Consider the following 17623-nt stretch of genomic DNA (forward strand, 5'->3'; position numbering starts at 1 on the left):
GGGGAAGAGAAGAGAACCACCCACGAGAAGATTGAGCCCCACCCAGAAGCGATGCAGTCTGTACTGGAGCATCGAGAAGTCCCCGTAGAAGACGCCCCGAGAATACCGGTCGGAGAACCGAAGAAACGGCGTAGGGACCAGAAACTGGCCGAGGAGCGCCGCCGCCAGAAACCGAAGGATTCGGCAGGGAAAAATCGTGGGCCCCCGAAAGAATTGGCCGGAAACAGAAGGACACCCCGTCGCGCGACAGTGGCACGACGTTGGAGAAAAGATTTCAAGAGGGAAGCTCCCAAGGGAACCTTCGGATGCCAGCGGAAAGATGTGGCCGCCACCGGAATAGTGACTACACGCTGTTCAGGACACAGGCATATTGGCTGAAACGCAGACGCTGTGGAGCAAGTAACCTGGAAGATATCCCGTCGCGCGACAGTGGCACGACGTTGGAGAAAAGACTTCAAGAAGGAAACCCCCCAGGGAACCTTCGGATGCCAGCGTAAAGAATTGGCCGTCGCCCGAGGGAAAAGACGCCGAGAGAAAGCGGCACAGAGAACGCCAATGGACAAGAGGACGTCCCTCCGTACTAAAGTAGCACGACGTAGGGGACACATCATGGGGACCAACCCAACTTAGAACAACGTCACAAGGGGAGCCCCCAAATGGCGAAGGCTCAAGGAGGATCCAGAGGGCAACACGAGAGTAAAAGACGCATGCACAAAACAGCGGCTGCATCCAAAAAGCGAGAGAACAGCCAGCCGGACACTCAGGAAGGCCATCGGGTCAAAATTTGTGAAGTTAGCAGTGGGACTTTCCAGCGAGTTACCGAAAACTAGACACTGGACACTGTGGAGGGGTCGACCCCCGCCGAAAAGGAAAAAGGGAAACGGCCCTTATGGGAGGAACCGGTAACTTGGAAGTACCGGCCTCCCCAACGAGAATGAATGGAAAACAAGTGAATGTTAAACAAGGCGACCGACAAATTGTGGACCACGAGAGTGCTCGGGACGAGCACAACTGAAGAGAGGGGTGGATGTGGTAAGATGAACAGCGCAACAAGACTCGCGAAGGACACCAAGGCCGAATGCAGACGTTGCCAACAGAACACCGCGAATCGAAACCGAGGGAGAACCTTTAGGCTGTTCGGGGACGAACAACCTTTAGAAGGGAGCAGTGTAACGTGTCGGCAAACCAGAGGAGTAACTTCTATGGAAACGCTAGAATGGACCGTTACATAGGAAGTAACAATAGCGTCACTGTAATCCCAACAGTGAGCCGTTGTACCGAGAACATCGAATCTCCACGGCTACGACAAATACGCGTAGCGTTCCCACAGAGACAACGCAATAACAAGGGGTCATTGCGTAGGGAACGCGGAACCAACAATGCAACGTCTCCACCGCTATAACAGAGGGTTCGTTACCTAGCAGCTGCCAAGGTTATAAAAGCCCAGCTTCTGCGAGAAACAGAGTCCCGGAATAGTCTTCGAAGAAGAAAGTCGCGGAATAGTCTTCGAAGAAGAAAGCTTCGGATCGCCCATCTAAGAAGTCAGTTTGGAATATCCGTCTAAGGAGTCAGTCTCGCCGGAATATTGTGAGCAGTGATTGTAGCACTGCAAGTGTAAACGCCTGTAAAGTGTGTGTAAAGTGCGAGCGACCAGAATAAACTCGCTATATCAAACCATGGCGTGAACTTATTTGTAGCGTGACAGACAACCACACACGCTACATTGGTGTCAGAAGTGGGATTAGAACTTACACACGTGACCGACAAGTTCCGTACTCAAAACACGCTACAATATATATGAGATGGTAAAAATGGCCGATTTTGGGCCCAAAGCAAAGTTTGAAAACTCCTGGAATAGTCTGGAAAGTAGGTACGGCGTTCAACCTACGTGAGTATATTCCACATGTAGATAACAACAAAGGGAGAAACCACAAATCTTATACTTTCCTCCTCCCATTGGTTTTTGAAGGTGAAAAACAGCGTTTTTCCCAAAATCGATAGGTAAGTTTTGAGCTTAATTAGACCTAGAAGAAGTGAGTTGAGGGAAACCTTGTAATGACATGATTTATAGTCCATATCTTGAGGAACAAATTGGTTTCTTATTGGAGATAATGCAAACCTCCATTTCAGCCAAAAACGCGTTTTTTCGCATTATAAGAACTTCGCTATTAGTTGAATATCAAAGTTGTAATTTTAATTCCAAGTTACTCTGGAATAGAGCATTATTTGCTATGAGTTTAAAATTTTTCGGAGCCTCCACACCGTAGATATGAGATGTTAAAAATGGCCCATTTTGGGCCCAGAGCAAAGTTTGGAAGCTCCTGGAAATTTTTGGAAAATAGGTATGGGGTTCAACCTACGTGATTATATTCCCCATGTAGGTAACAACAAAGGGTAGAAACCACAGATCTGATACTTTTCCCCTCCCACTGGTTTCTGAACGTCAAAAATAGCGTTCTTCCCAAAATCGATACTTAAGTTTCAAGCTTACTTACACCTAAAGGAAGTGAGTTGAGTAAAAACTTGTAATGATATGATTTTTTGTCCATATCATGAGGAACAAACTGATTTTTCATTAGTCTCTCTAGCTTCAGTAGCTATCGAGATACAGAAGATAACGCAAACCTCCATTTGAGCCGAAAACGTGTTTTTTCACATTATAAAAACGGCTGTACCAGGAGAACCGAGGGGATTACAATTTTTTTAAAAATATTTTTGAAGTGTGAAAATATTTAGAAATAAGTGTACAAAATATGATTTTTTTTAAAAATGGTGAACGACCTCTTGGGATGACTTCACATGGAATGACCCTTAACAAAGCATGCATTTGGTTCATCTGGACAACTGTTGAATTTTTTCAATACTAATACTGTCCTCCTCCCACCCCACACAGTCAAAATCTAGCCACAAGCCTCATAGTGCTCTGAGATATAAAATCCTCTATTCCCAGATGATAAAGGTTTCAAAGAAAGTACTAATATTGTGTATTCCTAAAATCTGATATACAACACACTTTGTATGTATTTATATATCTGTGGGACAGGAAGAATAAAAGCGCCTGAAAAAATCCAGATTTGTTTAATTTGGTCGGAAAGTTCAAAACAAAAGTTATATTTTATAATTTTGCTAAGTCAAATACCTGTATTGCTATTACTATTAGTATGAGACAGGGGAAACATTTTTACCATTAATAAATTCTTTGGTGTCCGTGAATGTGCATGGTTGATCCATGTTCATTAGATTGTTCTTAATTCAATTATTCACAACAAGTTTATGAAGTAGGTTCCTGCTCTTGTTCATAAGTATCATGGCATATATAATGAAGAAAAACTGGTAACCTCCATACATAATAGAATTTTCTTCCCTTCAGTTGCATTATAAACTAAAATATCACTATGTACTACATATTACTATATTGCTATGCACTACAAAACACAGGTATGCAAAATACTTAGAGAGCATCTGTTTTTGGATACAGGAAGTGTTTGATGTTCCTCATTCTATTTAATGACTGTAAATGATAACGCCTAACCTTTATCATCACAAAGTAACCCACTGTGGTATTCTAAATGTATCTTCCTGGTGTCCAATGTAACCTGCAATGGCATGATAAAACTATTCAGCCACTGCAGTCCTTATTTGTGTTTGTGTCACAACACATTTTCTGACCTGCTAGTTCTTATCTTGAACCTGGCTGGCACATAGCTCACATTTCATCATCACATCGCTATCACTGAAAGATAAAAAATTTTCAAGGTGCTTGCAAGCAGTATAACATAAAGAATTGATTGAAAAGACAGCTGCAATATAATTAGATATGAATGAGAAAATGAAACTGACATGCTACTCTGTATCTAAGATGTATTTGGGTTTATGAAGTATAAAAATAAAATATGATTTTCATTATGCCCACAGTTCATTCGGGCCTTAATTAATGATCTGTGGTTGCTTCGTTATGTAATGCAGACTTCATACCAAAATTTTTGTGCTTTACTTGTATTCTGTGCTAGAACTTTTTGGACAAAGTGGGAGAGGCCAAATAAAAACTATATGAGGGCTGTCCACTTATTTTCTGGCAGATCATCTGGCTTGTGAACTCAAGTCCACTAAACATTTTCTTGCTGTTTTCACAGCAGTTCTGCAACTATAACAGGGTGAGACAATCAGGTACTATCACTAATATTTGGACACCTTAGACCTTACCTACTGATATTACAGTATTTGATATGTGTTTGTTTTTGGCCCCAATCACAGCAATGGAACATGATTCACAAGAATCTCTGAAGGAGTACTCTAGAACAATTTCACTAACATACTTATCATGGTTGGCAGGGGCCAGGTAACTGTGTAGTCTGTTAGGCAGGCTCTGAAGAAATATAATTCCCCCTTCTTCATTGTAGAAGTGAATAAAATTCAGAAAGTTGCAGGTTTTATATATAAGCAAAGGGGAAAAAATGACATTTATATTCTGACTAGTATGCACCCTACAAAGAATGTTGGGTCAAGCCATAAAGTTTCCAAACTTGAACTTGAGAAGTGCTTGATTCAAATCTCAATGAGACACCGAATATCCCGAAAGTGAGGTTTGTAATCCTCCTCAGTCTCTCCAGAAAAATGTCAGGAAAGTATTTCAAATTGGACCATGACTGTTACATTACATTACATTGCACTGCATTCCGTGGATCCACTTCCACATCCTTTCCAAAAATTGTTCACTAACCACCCTACCATTCAGCACTTCTATTCTGAGCTACTCAAGCCCTTCCAGTATAAACTGGACAGACATTTAACAAAAGGATAAAATTGCAGATGCATCCTACACAGCAAGCTGGACCAGGCCATAGCATTTCTGACTTGTATTTTGGGGGTGAATGACCAAAATCTTGATGGGGCTCTGACCATCCTGACTGCAGTTGCTTTTAGTTTTCCTTAGTCCTTACAGGTACACGCTGGGATATTATCTAAAATTAGACCATGACCGATTTTTTCCACATACTTTCCTGTAATTATTCACTAATCATTCTACTATTCAATGCCTTACATTCTGTTTCAGCAAAAATGTCACTATATAAATCATAAATATAAGTGTGCAAACATCCATCATAAGAAGAAACTTTCTATGATGAGCATGGTAATACTTTGAAACCTACAACTGCTGAGGACTACAGTAGAGTGTGTGGTTAACCAAGCCACAGAATGGCAAATACCTACTTTTATAGTGGTAATGCTGTCATGAACAGAGAGTTTGATGGACTTAGTCTGAGTCCCAAATTGGGGCTGCAGTGCTGAAGAAAATAAACTTCCTGTGAGTGATTAACAACAACTATTGGCCACCCAGAGGAATGTAATGGCACAACTGTGTCTGATTCATTCACAACAAAGATATGCATACACCCTACCCGATGCGAAAAATGTGATTGGTGGCCTGCAGGCTATCACATACTTGAGTGATTATTGCACTAAAGCACAAAACAATATGGATACTACCTTGCCATGAGACAACCATAGCAGTCATATGGCACTGATGTAGATAAGATAGACACCTGCTACTTCAATTTCTTATCTTAAAGCAGGTTTACATACAAGTCTCTGACACATAAAAAAGTGTGGAAATTAAATTTTTGCCTGCACAATCTACAGTTTGCTTGCTTTATGATACTTTTATCATTAATAATTTTGAAGAAATTTACATTTTTAGAAAAAGGGGCATATTTTTAATTATTGTCATTTAATTCAGGCTGTGAACTCTTAGGGGGATTTAAAGCTGGTACAACAAAGGTTAAATAGATCTGAATGACAGGAATGATTATGAATGCAATGGAAAACTCTTCGAAAGAGCAGTCGTGACTTATGTGATGGTCCTACTCAGTATTTGGCTGGAGGAAACAAAACAACTATAAAAATATGCCAAAATAGTCAGCATAGTCAGCATGTGAGCTGAGATTTGAACCAGAAACATCTGAGACATATAACAGGATGCTAATAAAATATCACAGTGTTCAGTAATAAATAATGAATGAGGTGATTGTACAATTTCAGGGTTCTCATGGTGGAGCATACAAAGCTTGCAGTCTTCTGGGATGTGCAATGCTGGACCCATCTACCAAACTACAGTGTCAAAACCCACAACACGGTAATCTTCAGATGACTGTGATGTATAATAAATTAAATGAGTAAAGAACTTAATGAAATCCTACACTGTAATGAATAACAAACACCATTACTTTGGTATACAACAGAATTAGCTTCTTACAGAAAATTAAGCTGAATCTTTAACTTCTAATCCATACAAATAGTTGCACATAGTTCTTCTAACATTAAGTATATAAAACATGCTTAAGGGGAGGAAAAAATTATATTTAGAGTGTCAGATCAAAGTCCAGTGTAGGATTAGGAGTTTCAAACCTTCGATGTATCTTTAGCTGTCACATTTTTTCAGTCTCTCTTCAGTTGCTTCTATAAACTTGCATTTTGCAGTGTCTCAATTACTGCAGCTTCCACTACATTTCCGTTGAGATTTGAGGGGTGTTGATCCTGATGTCTGCTTCAGTGCTACAAACAAACACTGACAAAATAAACACAAGATCCCAGACTGTATACCATTCTGAGTGATATTTACTGATTAAAAAAAGAAGAAAAAAAACTGAAATGGGCACCAATATTATGTTTTTGGACCTTATCCATCATCTTGTCTTTATGTAAAAACACGTTATGAAGACCAGATTCTGTCTCCGCCTTCAGGTAAAACCTACTAAGTTGGGCCCAATCGATGGAGCTAGTCCCTATCTCTGCAAACCAGTAACAAGGACAGTCGTTCATAGTTTGGTCAACCGAGCAAAGGTCATATGTTAAAGCACAAAGATTTGAACAATGAATCTGATGCTCGGTGAATATCCAAAAAAATTCTTGACTCTGTAATGAATCCACAGACAAGAAATTGTCCTTCTTCAGACAAAATACACCAGGGCACTGTCATCATCCCATACGCTAAGGGTATTTCCGAGAAATTCAAATGCATCGGGAACCATTTCAAACTCAGGAACATACACTCCATGGGACACTGATGTAAACTGGACCAGTTAAGAGATGTCCAGCAGACAAAGCAGTGCATGTACACCATCCCATGTGATTGTGGCAGACGTTACATCAGTGAAATAAACAGACCTTTAGAAGTATACATTAAGGAGCACAAATATAACCTGACACAGGGTTTGCCCAACATGCATACAAGGAAGGCCATACAATATGTTGGAATGAAGCAAAGGTCTTGCAGATTGAGCCCATCACCATATACAGGAAATACAGTGAATCAGCCCATGCATCTGCTGGACCATCCGATCAGTCAAACCAGTCTGGACATCTTTCCCATCTGGAGCCCCATTATCGCAACAGAAGTCAAGAAACTACAACTACGTCAAGTGTAAACTGAGTGGGAAAATTTGTTTTTCTTGCATTGGTACTATCAGGAGCATTTCTCCTCTCCACTGATGATTTCTATTGTAACAGTTCTCTGGTGCAAGGCCTCACACATGTAGCGTTTTTAATAATTTCTTAGCTCTCATAGACGGTTTGTGCTGTGTTTGGCTTTTATACACCATCTTGGTGCTGGAATAGGTGTCTGGAGATAGGGACTAGCTCTGTCGACTGGGACCAACTGAGTAGGTTTCACCCAGAGACAGAGATGGAAACCAATCTCTGAAACATTGTTTTGAACAATAAACTGAACAATGTTTTTAGATAAAGACAGGACAATGGATAATGTCCAAAAACATATTATTTGCACTAATGCACCATAGTCATAAACTTTTAGACCTTATTAACTCAAATGGGTCTGAAAGCATAAGTTTTATAAAAGTTTAGTAACAAATTCAACTTCTTTTAGGCCTGAATAATACTGCAGCTAATTTCAAATTGCTGACTGAATATAAGTGAAGTCTAACCTTCCACTAATATGTTTTTATATGCTACATACAGTAATTTTTACAAAGTGTTTACAAACCAGTGACTTCTGGTTACTGCTAAATATACTAATACATTTATTTTCTTCTCTTTAGCCTTGTTTTCTAAAATGAAAAATGTTTGATAAGTGCTCATTGCACCATACATATGCACATCTGAAATATCATACAAAATATTTCTTTCACATCCAGCATTAATGTACTTGCTTTATTATGTGTGTCCCTTTGTTGTTCACCCATACTTCATGAAAGTTCCCATGATGCTTTGAATAGATAAATTAATCAGTATGTCATTATACCACAGAAAATTGATTTTTGTGCATACTAACTTACTCGTATATTATTGCATTTAATAACTACTATCTTGAAAACAATATTTTCTTCGCTCAACATTTTTAAAACTAGTTCTAAAAATGTATATTTGTGCACTCAAGTAAAACAGTAGTCCAGGCTGTCCAATGTAAAGCAAAATAATAATTTGCAAATAAATTTTAGTACCAAAATTAATAAAAGAAATTCATCCAAATGGTGTTACATATACACAGATATTTCAATATTATGAAAGTAATAGACACACGCCCAATTCTTTGTGATTACCGTACTATATTGGGACACATAACCACTTTCCAGATCTAAGGTATTCTCTTTGTCCATGAGGTGACAACGTGGATCCCTGACTTAACCAACAAATATGCAGAATGAAGTGTGAGCTTCAACTTACTGACTAGATTGGAGCCTACAGTCACTGTATTACCAGCTGTTTCTTTTTCTCGACATACAGAGCTATCAAACGCTAAGCCAGCCATTCTGCAGAACAGCTCTGATACTCCATCACCAGTACGTGATGACACTGCCCAGAATTCAGCTCCCATATGTTCTGCCAGTCGCACTGCATGGCCCTCCACTTCCAAGAATGCTGTTCTTGTCTAAATGAGCATCAATATACATCAAGATAAGTGAAATTCTTAGTTCAGCTACTAGATTTATGACATTGAAACTTCAATTATCCCTTTACAGTCCCTAACACAGTAAAATATAATGTAAAGAAGGCAATTATATTATTTTGGCTAATGGTATCTTGATATTGTACATTTAATGGGCATGGAAAAGAGTTAACCAAAGCTAATCTCTTGCACTAATTTTTAATATTATTCTAAATCTGCATAGAATAAAATGTATAAATATGACAAATGTTGGTACATTACACTATAATTAGGTCATTTTCACTCAAACTCAGTTTCTGGAGAAATAACACAAGAATGAACATAAAGACACAGAAAATTATCTTTATTCAGAAAACTTAAATAACAACATCTATAATAGGATGAAGTTTAAGACACTTAATTACAAAAGATAACATTCTCTTTCAAATCATGAAGTATTGCACACATTTCCATACCAAAGTCATTAATCAGTGGTACTTTTCAAGCCTTTAGGGCAAAAAACAATTGTTTGTGAATAATATTTTAAGAATCATTTATTTTTGTCATGTGAATAAAACTGAACAGGACTGTCCCCATTTCTTTTTAAAAACCTGGCTTAAGGAATTTCAGTATTTTAATTTACAATCACCAAACGAACTATTTAGCTAAATAGCTATGGGGACTGTGACCTTAATAAGTTCAAGAAGTAATAAAAATCTTTAAGAAGCCAATTTTTAGGACTTTAGTTTCATAATGTAGAATTTGAGAAGCAACCTTATTTTATATTTTGGAATTTATATTATCCATATAAAAGACATAAAACAGGCAAACTTTCCATGTTAGTACAGCAATCCTTTGCCAACCGTAGATTCAAAGTACTCATAGTTTTCCATTTGTATCCAGCTTTGCCAAACATGACATCTGGCTTTGGTATCTGAAGTATTTAATTTTTAAACACATGGGAGGAGCTGATGGCTTCTGCACAAAGAGATCCATATTTACTGGTGACAGAGCAATAACAGCCAATCAAATCCAATCCAAATCCTCACACTCTATTAATATAAGATTAACTGTGCCTAGGATTCCCTAGCAGTTTATATCCTTCAGGTTTTCTTACTAAAATTGTAAGTACCTACAATTTGCTGAGTGTTCACAACAGCCATGTTTTCCTAACCATCTATTTCCCATAAAGCCATGGTCTTGCCAACAGCAGTTTTACCACTGTAGTGATTTTCAGAAATGTAACACCTGTGGATGGCAAGGAATTGTATTCTGATCTAAAACAGAACTAAAGAAGCCATCATATCTGACTCCATACCATTAGGTCTCTCTTTGTTCCAACAAGAAAGATATGTGGTGAACCAGAGTTGGCATTAAGAGCTTCTTCTAACCATTGCTGGCAGTGTGAGAGCGACATGAGACTTGTGAGATCAAACACAATCACTATCACTGCAACAGAGGAGTATGGTGTTACCTTCATAATCTTTATGAACAAAACATACATATGTAAGGGCATATGCCATTCTTAGCACATCATGCACAAGTACCTCATTTACTAAGCCTGAATTGAATTGTATGTTGAATAACATTAGCAGCTATGAAAGCATTTCATTTCATTTCAGCATCACTTACCAGGGAATCCTTATGTCAAAAGAAACAAATACAATTGAATTCATATGCTGTGACTGTCACAGCAGGAAGTTATTCCAAGAGGAGGTGCCATAGCTCAAGCGGTTAGTGGCTGGCTTCCCACCGCTGCAGCCCAGGTTCGATCCCGGGTCTGGTCAAGTGGGATTTGTGGTGGGCAAAGTGGTGCTGGGGTGGGTTTTCTCCGAATACTTCGGTTTCCCCTGCCAATCCTCATTCCATCAAATTCTCCATCATCATAATCATCCGGGAGCAGGTACAATAGGCCAGTCAGTGGCCGCCATGCTGAGTGGATCCAGCTGCACTCCACCCCCCACCAAGCAAATTAAATAAAAAAAAAAAACTTATTCCAAAATGTGGCATCACATCCTAGAAGATAGTACTCTCTATACTTGAATTCATTTATATGTAACTTATATTTTATATCTGGGAGATCCTGGATTCAAATCTCATCTTAGACACTGGCAGTCCTGACTGAAGTGTTTTGTTATTTTCATAAGTCCCACCTGGTAAATGCCAGAATAGTACCTCAAATTGGACCATGCATGCTTTCTTTTCTATCCTTTCCCATTCCTAATCCAACTATAATCTCATTAAGCAAACCATAAAAAATTAATTAAAAGAAAATCTTCAAAATGTTAGAGAATATAACATACTACTGGAAATATTAATTTGTTTTATGACTCTATTATAGTGAACGATTCATAAAACCAAAGTAAAGACAGCAGTCCTGGAATCTGTTTCATGCCAAATTTAAAATAGGGAGTGCTTGTGTGGGTTTTCATCAGCACTTATAACAATTTCATAATGCTCCTCTTATGCAAAGTCACCATATAGCTATTTTAAAAATATGAATGATACAGAATCATATTCCTGATTAACTGGAGATTCTGGAACAGTTTTAAAATACTTTCCAGGTCCAATGAGTGTGATAATTTATGAAATTAGGAAGTGCTATGTGGCATTTCTGCCAAATATACACCTACCATGAGCACCACGGTAATATGATGAAGCAATGCATTTGAACCTCTCCTGTCCTGCAGTATCCCATCTGTAATTAAAAAGTTTAACATTTCCTTGATTCCCTCTCCTTAGTTCAGTCTTCAATACTAATTTTTAGCCATAGTTCAGAGATGCTTATGGTATCATCACAATTTTATACCAATCTTCACAAAATCACAGACATATTTACATCTGTAAATAATGTTGATGCTGACAATAATGCACTCTAAAAATGTTTTGGATGGAGTACAATTAATACATCTTTCAAAAACTTATATCTGTTGCACTCATTAGCAGAACATATCAGGATGGTTGACATTAGGGGGAAAAGATAAGGTAAAATTAAAGATACCTCCCCATGCTTATCTAATTAAGCATTATGCCATAAAAATGTATGAGTGAAGGTTAAGCTCTACCATTCTTAACTATGGCATTAGATGGAGGTGAATGGTTATCTCCATGCCCCTTGCTGCTTTATCTATGGGGAAAAAGTTCGCTGTATCCATTGGATAGGAGGCTAGGTGGGCCCCAAAGCCAGTCTGGACACTAAGAAAAATCCCTTTCCTCAGCTGAGAATCAAACCTCAATGTCTTGGTCATCTAGTCTGTACCTTAGTAATTATACTGGCTAAGCAATCATGGCTCCAAAAGGAAAAGAATTACAAAAAAGAGGAGGATATTAAATTCAGTTTCATAATAGGTTATAACTAAAAAATTTGTATCCAATATATATTTGTTTTGAAATTTTCAAATATCTGGCCTTGTATTTGGCATCTTTCTGGCATTTTATGAGGAAACTGAGAAGAACAGAAATGTGGCATAAAGATCAATTACAATGTTACATAATGTAATTTTTATCTTAGAAGTCCGGGGGCTCTCAATTATGGGAGAAGTATTTGAAGGAAAGTGGACGAAGTTTTTTCCAGAGTGTGTCAATAAACTATCCTTTCATACTAACAAAAGAAATCTGAAGAAATCAGATCATAATCACTGATGTGTTAATATCATTACATGAAATCATACTAATACATAGGTACAATTTCTAAACTAGATTCCTGAAATACAAAAGTGAAGCATTCTCTTTACCAGCAGTCAACAGAAGAATTAATGAAGATCCACTGGCTTATAGTTTCAGATTTCTATAAGCAATATTTCATAACTCTTCCATCAAAAGGGTGATTTAGTCTTACAATGAAGATTCTCTGAGCCCCCTAATTTCACAAACTCTTATTACAGATGTGTATTGTATTGTATTGGAGAGGGTGGGTTTCCCCATGCACTTAGACCAACTGTTGGTCCATTGTGCGTCCCCCTATGATATTCTACCAGTCTCTATTCCCTACCGGTACTGGTGCATGCCATCAGTCCCGACTCAGCCAACGAGTTCGGCCTCTACTGGCTCAGCGGTATCCAGATGCTTCCCCCATCTACCAGAGGCGTTAGAGACTACTGTTGGGCGGGAAATGTCCTGAATTTGGCTCAGTGGTCCCCTTGGGACATGAGGTTCTTTTATGTGCCATAAAGCTATGACACGGGACCCACGGCTTAAAGTCCCTCCCGGAGGACTTGTTCCCTGAATTTTTCCGCCCTTAAAAATTCCACGACCTCTGCGGGGTTTGAACCCGCGTACCTTGAGTCACGAGGTAGGAACGTTACCCCTAGACTACGGAGGCTGCTTACAGATATGTATTACTCAGCTGTTAAAATAAATTTACACTTTAGAACAATGTATTTATTTATTTACCTTCCACAGTTGGTTTAGACAATTAATGCTCTAGTACAATGTTTCTCAAAATTCGGTGATTATAAAAATACTTTAAAATCCTCTCTGCCACATCACAAATGCAGATATAACAATTTCAAGAATTATGTTCATCAAATGTATATATTCAGGCCACTCACATTTGCAAATTAAAAGGTACCTGAAGTACATCAAACCTCTCCACTTCAAAATCCACCCCAATCGTTGCTTTGTAGTTACTGTCAAATACCTGGTGGCAGAATCTGCAATAGGAAAGCATTTTCTTATTTTGTATGGATGGTCTGACTTTACTTATTACCATGACTGTGTGGGTTTACTAGCCCCCCATTATTAATCTTCATTCAATCTCTAAATTTACATGTGAACCTAAATGTAAGGCCATTGGAAGTTATGGAGGACACCCTACATCCATAGTTATTTTTCCAGTATATTAAACAAGAGCAACCTGGCAACCATACAATCATCTGTGATACAAACAACATTAGTATCATTTAATAGACAGTTCTGACATTTTGTAGGATGACAAATCCTTAAAAAATATCTGCAGCTGTTGTCAGGGTTTTTTGCTTTTTTTGGTATGGCACCCATGATGATGATTCCTCCCTTCTTTGGTAAAGTATAAGAAATATGGTATAGTCATAGATAGCAAACGATAATATTCTTTAAAAAAAAACAGACATGATGACAGCATGAACTTTTGGTAGCTTCTGCACCCAGACTATTCCAGCCAGCCTGGGTTCAATCACAGGTCATATCATGTGGGATTTATGGTGGATGAAATGGGACTTTTCTCTAAGTATGTTGATTTCCCTGCCAATCCTCATTCCTCCAACTGTTCCACATTCATTAATCATTCTATTATTGATGGTAACCAATGTCAATACTGACAGCATCATTAAACAGCCAACATAAAAAGATTTCTGAGAATTTTCAAATAGGGGTAACCCACAACACAATGGCCAAACATTGGGAGCATACTCTACAGTCATCTGAAACAAAAATTGTCCTATAAACAATTGCTCATTTCATCACCATTATCAAGTTAAGCTATAGCGTAGTGTAGCAGTGAATATAAAACCACTTTTCCTTTTAACTTTCTTCATCACCATATTAAAGGTTTAGAACCAAAGTATTATCTGCTTCAATAAGTGAATTTTTGTCAAGTTATATGTTTTGATGCAAAAATCTTCAATTTGTAAAGTGCACCAACAATCTGCAACAGCAGCCCTACATTTTCCACTAAAAGTGACCAGAAGACAAGGAAGAAGACATAAGAAGATGCTGGATGACCTTGGGGACAGAAGAGGATATTTTCATTTGAAGGAGAAAGCTCTAGATCGCATCAAGTGGAGGAACTGTTTTGGAAGAGACTGTGGACCTGTCGTCTTGACAGATTACAGATGAATGAATGAATATGCATATGGCAAGTACTTCGTGTTTAAATGTGAAAGGTATTTAAGAAATGCTTCTGACCAATGAAAGACAACAGCACCAATCAAATACAACAACCAGACTGACAATAAAAGCATTATAGTGATCATGGCATATTACACTACATTAGGTCTTAACTTGATATCGGTGATGAATCAAATTATTGTTTTTGCTTTGAATGACCTGCAGACCTGAAGTCTGGCCATTATACTGAGGGCCACCCAGTGTACTGGGCACGGTAGATACATATATGTAAATGACATAATTTTAATATCCTGTGTACCTTGTAAGTCTTGTTACATTCCATGAATAATTATACTTGCCTATTCATCCATGGCTAGTGAAAAGTAGTAGCTTAGTGGAAAATTATTCTAAATTCCTATTCTTTACATAAAACATAATAATCGTTGATGGCTGGTGTATATAGAATGTAAACTACCTTCATTGCAGTTTGGGCATAAAATATATTTTAATACATCTTGGTTTTTAAAAGCAACAAAGGAATTACAGTATCAACCATAATTTATTTTTTAATACACAAATGCCATATGTTTTCATGTATATATATAATGGACATTATAAAAACACAGAAGCTATGACAGCTACATCATAGCACCATCAGGAGAAACAAGAGAGTAGGTCAGTAATGGCTTATCATGTTGAAAGAGACAGCTACAAGTCTGCTATGTTACAAGAGCTTACACTTGAATTTGACTGTTCTAAACCCAATATTACACACACCAGCAGTGTGTTCTTGCAACTTTGTAACACTGTACACAGACTTGCCATTCTCTGTCTCTCACTTGTCTGTGTTAAATAGGATGCTTCTGTCCTCAGTCTTTCATTCTTAAAAATGGAGTAACACTTCACTAACACTAAACAACCACCTAAAACACTTCGTTTTCATCAGAAAATTAAATTAAGCTGTGAAAGCTGCAAAACTGTATAGTAGCAAAACTCAGATTAGCTAATACCGGTTGGTTTAACGTCACAATACGACAGTCCTTATTAGTATAACAGCCACCTACCATCTTGCTAGAATACAAGAACAGCCATTTAATAAAATATCACATGTCAACAGTTTTAAGTATGACTCTGATGTTGTCATTACTTGGTTATATACTTTTCAAATTAATTTAATAATCACCTATTGACTAGACATGTTTTACCAACAGCAACATCACCCAGGAATATTGCTTTGGATATCTTCAATCCAGCCATGAGAGGACGATCTGAAGAGCACGCCTCTTTTACTATTCTACTGAAATCCAACTGTTTATATGGTGTTGCATCATGTCGGTAGGGTCGTGGGAATGTGTTTATTTGTCTGTCCTTATGAGCTTTGTCCTTCAACATCTTGTAGACTGCAGAGCGAGATTCTAGCATTGATCTAAATGAAAGAAGCATTTCAATACCATAATATTCTAGAAACACAGCTTAATTTTTAAAATGTTATCTCACAGGTCTTCTACTATATGAAATACAGCAATGTGTTTGTATATTTCAACTGTTTGTTAATTAGGAACATAGAAACTTTCAATTTTCAGTTTTAACAAAGAATCGTTTAATTCCCCATAGAAAAGCAGTAACGGCACAAGCTTAAGTGTGTCTTATATACACATACAATATGTATGTTTCTTTTTTCTTCCCTTGGCACTACAGCCCCAGTGGGCCTAGGCCTACCTCCATGAACTTCTCCGTTCACTTCGGTTTTTCTAGACCTTACACATTCGGTATGACCCCTTGGGCGGGTGATCAGCTCATCGCAAGGCCCCTACCTGTACACAAACACAGAAAAACGCACACACGTAAACTAAACATCTATGCCCACGATCCCGGTTTCCAAGCGAGCGAAGACAGTACATGCCTTAGACCGCTCGGCTACCGTGACCGGCATGTTGGTATGTTAACATTTGAAATATTATAAATGTATAATAATGAAATTGGTATTTAATTATGAAATCTATATAAATTACTATGGTGCAATACCATGTAGCATTAGAAAACAATAAAGGTATCCTTGTAACAGGCCGTGGAGGCTCATGAGGTTGTGAGACGTCAAAGGTTTCCATATTTTCTAGACAATCGGTTCACAGTTGACGGTGGGCCTGTCAGCTTTACACGATGGCCGCAGTCTCCCACTCTCCCAGTTTGATTCCTTTTACTCACTTTTGTTAGTGACTGAGTCGACGCCAGGGCCACAGTGCGACTGGAAAAAAAGCCAATGCCGTCATCGGGAATCGAACCCGCAACCTTCCAGCTTGTAGCATAGTGGCCCACCACATAGCTTTACGAAGAGGAAACTGTGGAGCAGCCTAAAGTTATATCAAATCTTAGTTTCAATATAAATAATTCTTCACACACTACATACCTAATGTCACATTAGGCATAACGAAACGTCGATAACATAAACAAGGCGATATTCATTATTACTCAAACAAACATCACTCCTATGCTCTATGACCACAGTTTACTTTCCTATGCTCTTCACGAATTCGTTAGTGTTGCTCTGTGGTCTACACGGGGTTAAATCTCATATTTGTCGTAACCACCTCTGTTTGAATAAATAATCCTAAAATTTCTCGTTTATTTTCATAAGTACACAAAACTACTCACGTAAATTCTTCTTTTATAACGCAACTGCCGAAGTGTGTAATCTATGGTGATCTGTATTTTTGCACTCACAGAAATAGTCGGATAAGCCATTTTCAAAGTACACGATAAATACTGTAGTATGATCTGTGATAAATAGTGTCGGGGAATGAAGAATAAGAAGAATGAAGGAGAGAGTATCGTTGAATAGGTTTCAGTTATTATGTACGAGTTAGGGTATACCAAAGATCACATACCGTAGTACAATACCGTTCAATGTTTGTACTTTTTTACACACATGTCAAGTTT

General features: G+C 38.1%; 1 protein-coding gene across 5 annotated transcripts; it reads right to left on the reverse strand.

Moving 5' to 3' along the window:
• Positions 1–2737: 2737 nt before the first annotated feature.
• Positions 2738–17533, reverse strand: LOC111865442 (ras-related protein Rab-34). Of its 5 annotated transcripts, XM_033751820.1 has the most exons (7): positions 17094–17332; positions 15870–16112; positions 13432–13533; positions 11515–11579; positions 10200–10330; positions 8680–8884; positions 2738–6552 (listed from the first exon to the last, which is right to left on the reverse strand). In XM_033751820.1, the coding sequence occupies exons 2-7, from the start codon at positions 16106–16108 to the stop codon at positions 6482–6484; spliced, it is 813 nt and encodes a 270-aa protein (XP_033607711.1). In that variant the 5' UTR covers positions 16109–16112; positions 17094–17332; the 3' UTR covers positions 2738–6481. The 5 variants fall into 5 exon arrangements, with proteins under 5 accessions (XP_033607711.1, XP_023709254.1, XP_023709253.1 ...); XM_023853486.2 differs by lacking the exons at positions 2738–6552; positions 17094–17332 and adding an exon at positions 16712–16883 and having other exon boundaries at positions 7997–8884; XM_023853485.2 differs by lacking the exons at positions 2738–6552; positions 17094–17332 and adding an exon at positions 16406–16447 and having other exon boundaries at positions 7997–8884.
• Between the last annotated feature and the right edge of the window lie 90 nt (positions 17534–17623).

The sequence above is a fragment of the Cryptotermes secundus genome, unplaced genomic scaffold (assembly GCF_002891405.2).
Source record: "Cryptotermes secundus unplaced genomic scaffold, Csec_1.0 scaffold343, whole genome shotgun sequence".
In the NCBI taxonomy this organism is placed as follows: domain Eukaryota; kingdom Metazoa; phylum Arthropoda; class Insecta; order Blattodea; family Kalotermitidae; genus Cryptotermes; species Cryptotermes secundus.

Excerpts from the sequence above, each read along its gene's own strand:
- LOC111865442 (XM_023853486.2), bottom strand. The coding sequence starts at position 16,108 with ATGCTAGAATCTCGCTCTGCAGTCTACAAGATGTTGAAGGACAAAGCT. Across the intron at positions 13,534-15,869 it reads AAAACATGTCTAGTCAATAG|ATTCTGCCACCAGGTATTTG; the intron begins GTGATTATTAAA and ends TTCCTATTGCAG. Across the intron at positions 11,580-13,431 it reads GTACCTTTTAATTTGCAAAT|ATGGGATACTGCAGGACAGG; the intron begins GTGAGTGGCCTG and ends TTTTAATTACAG.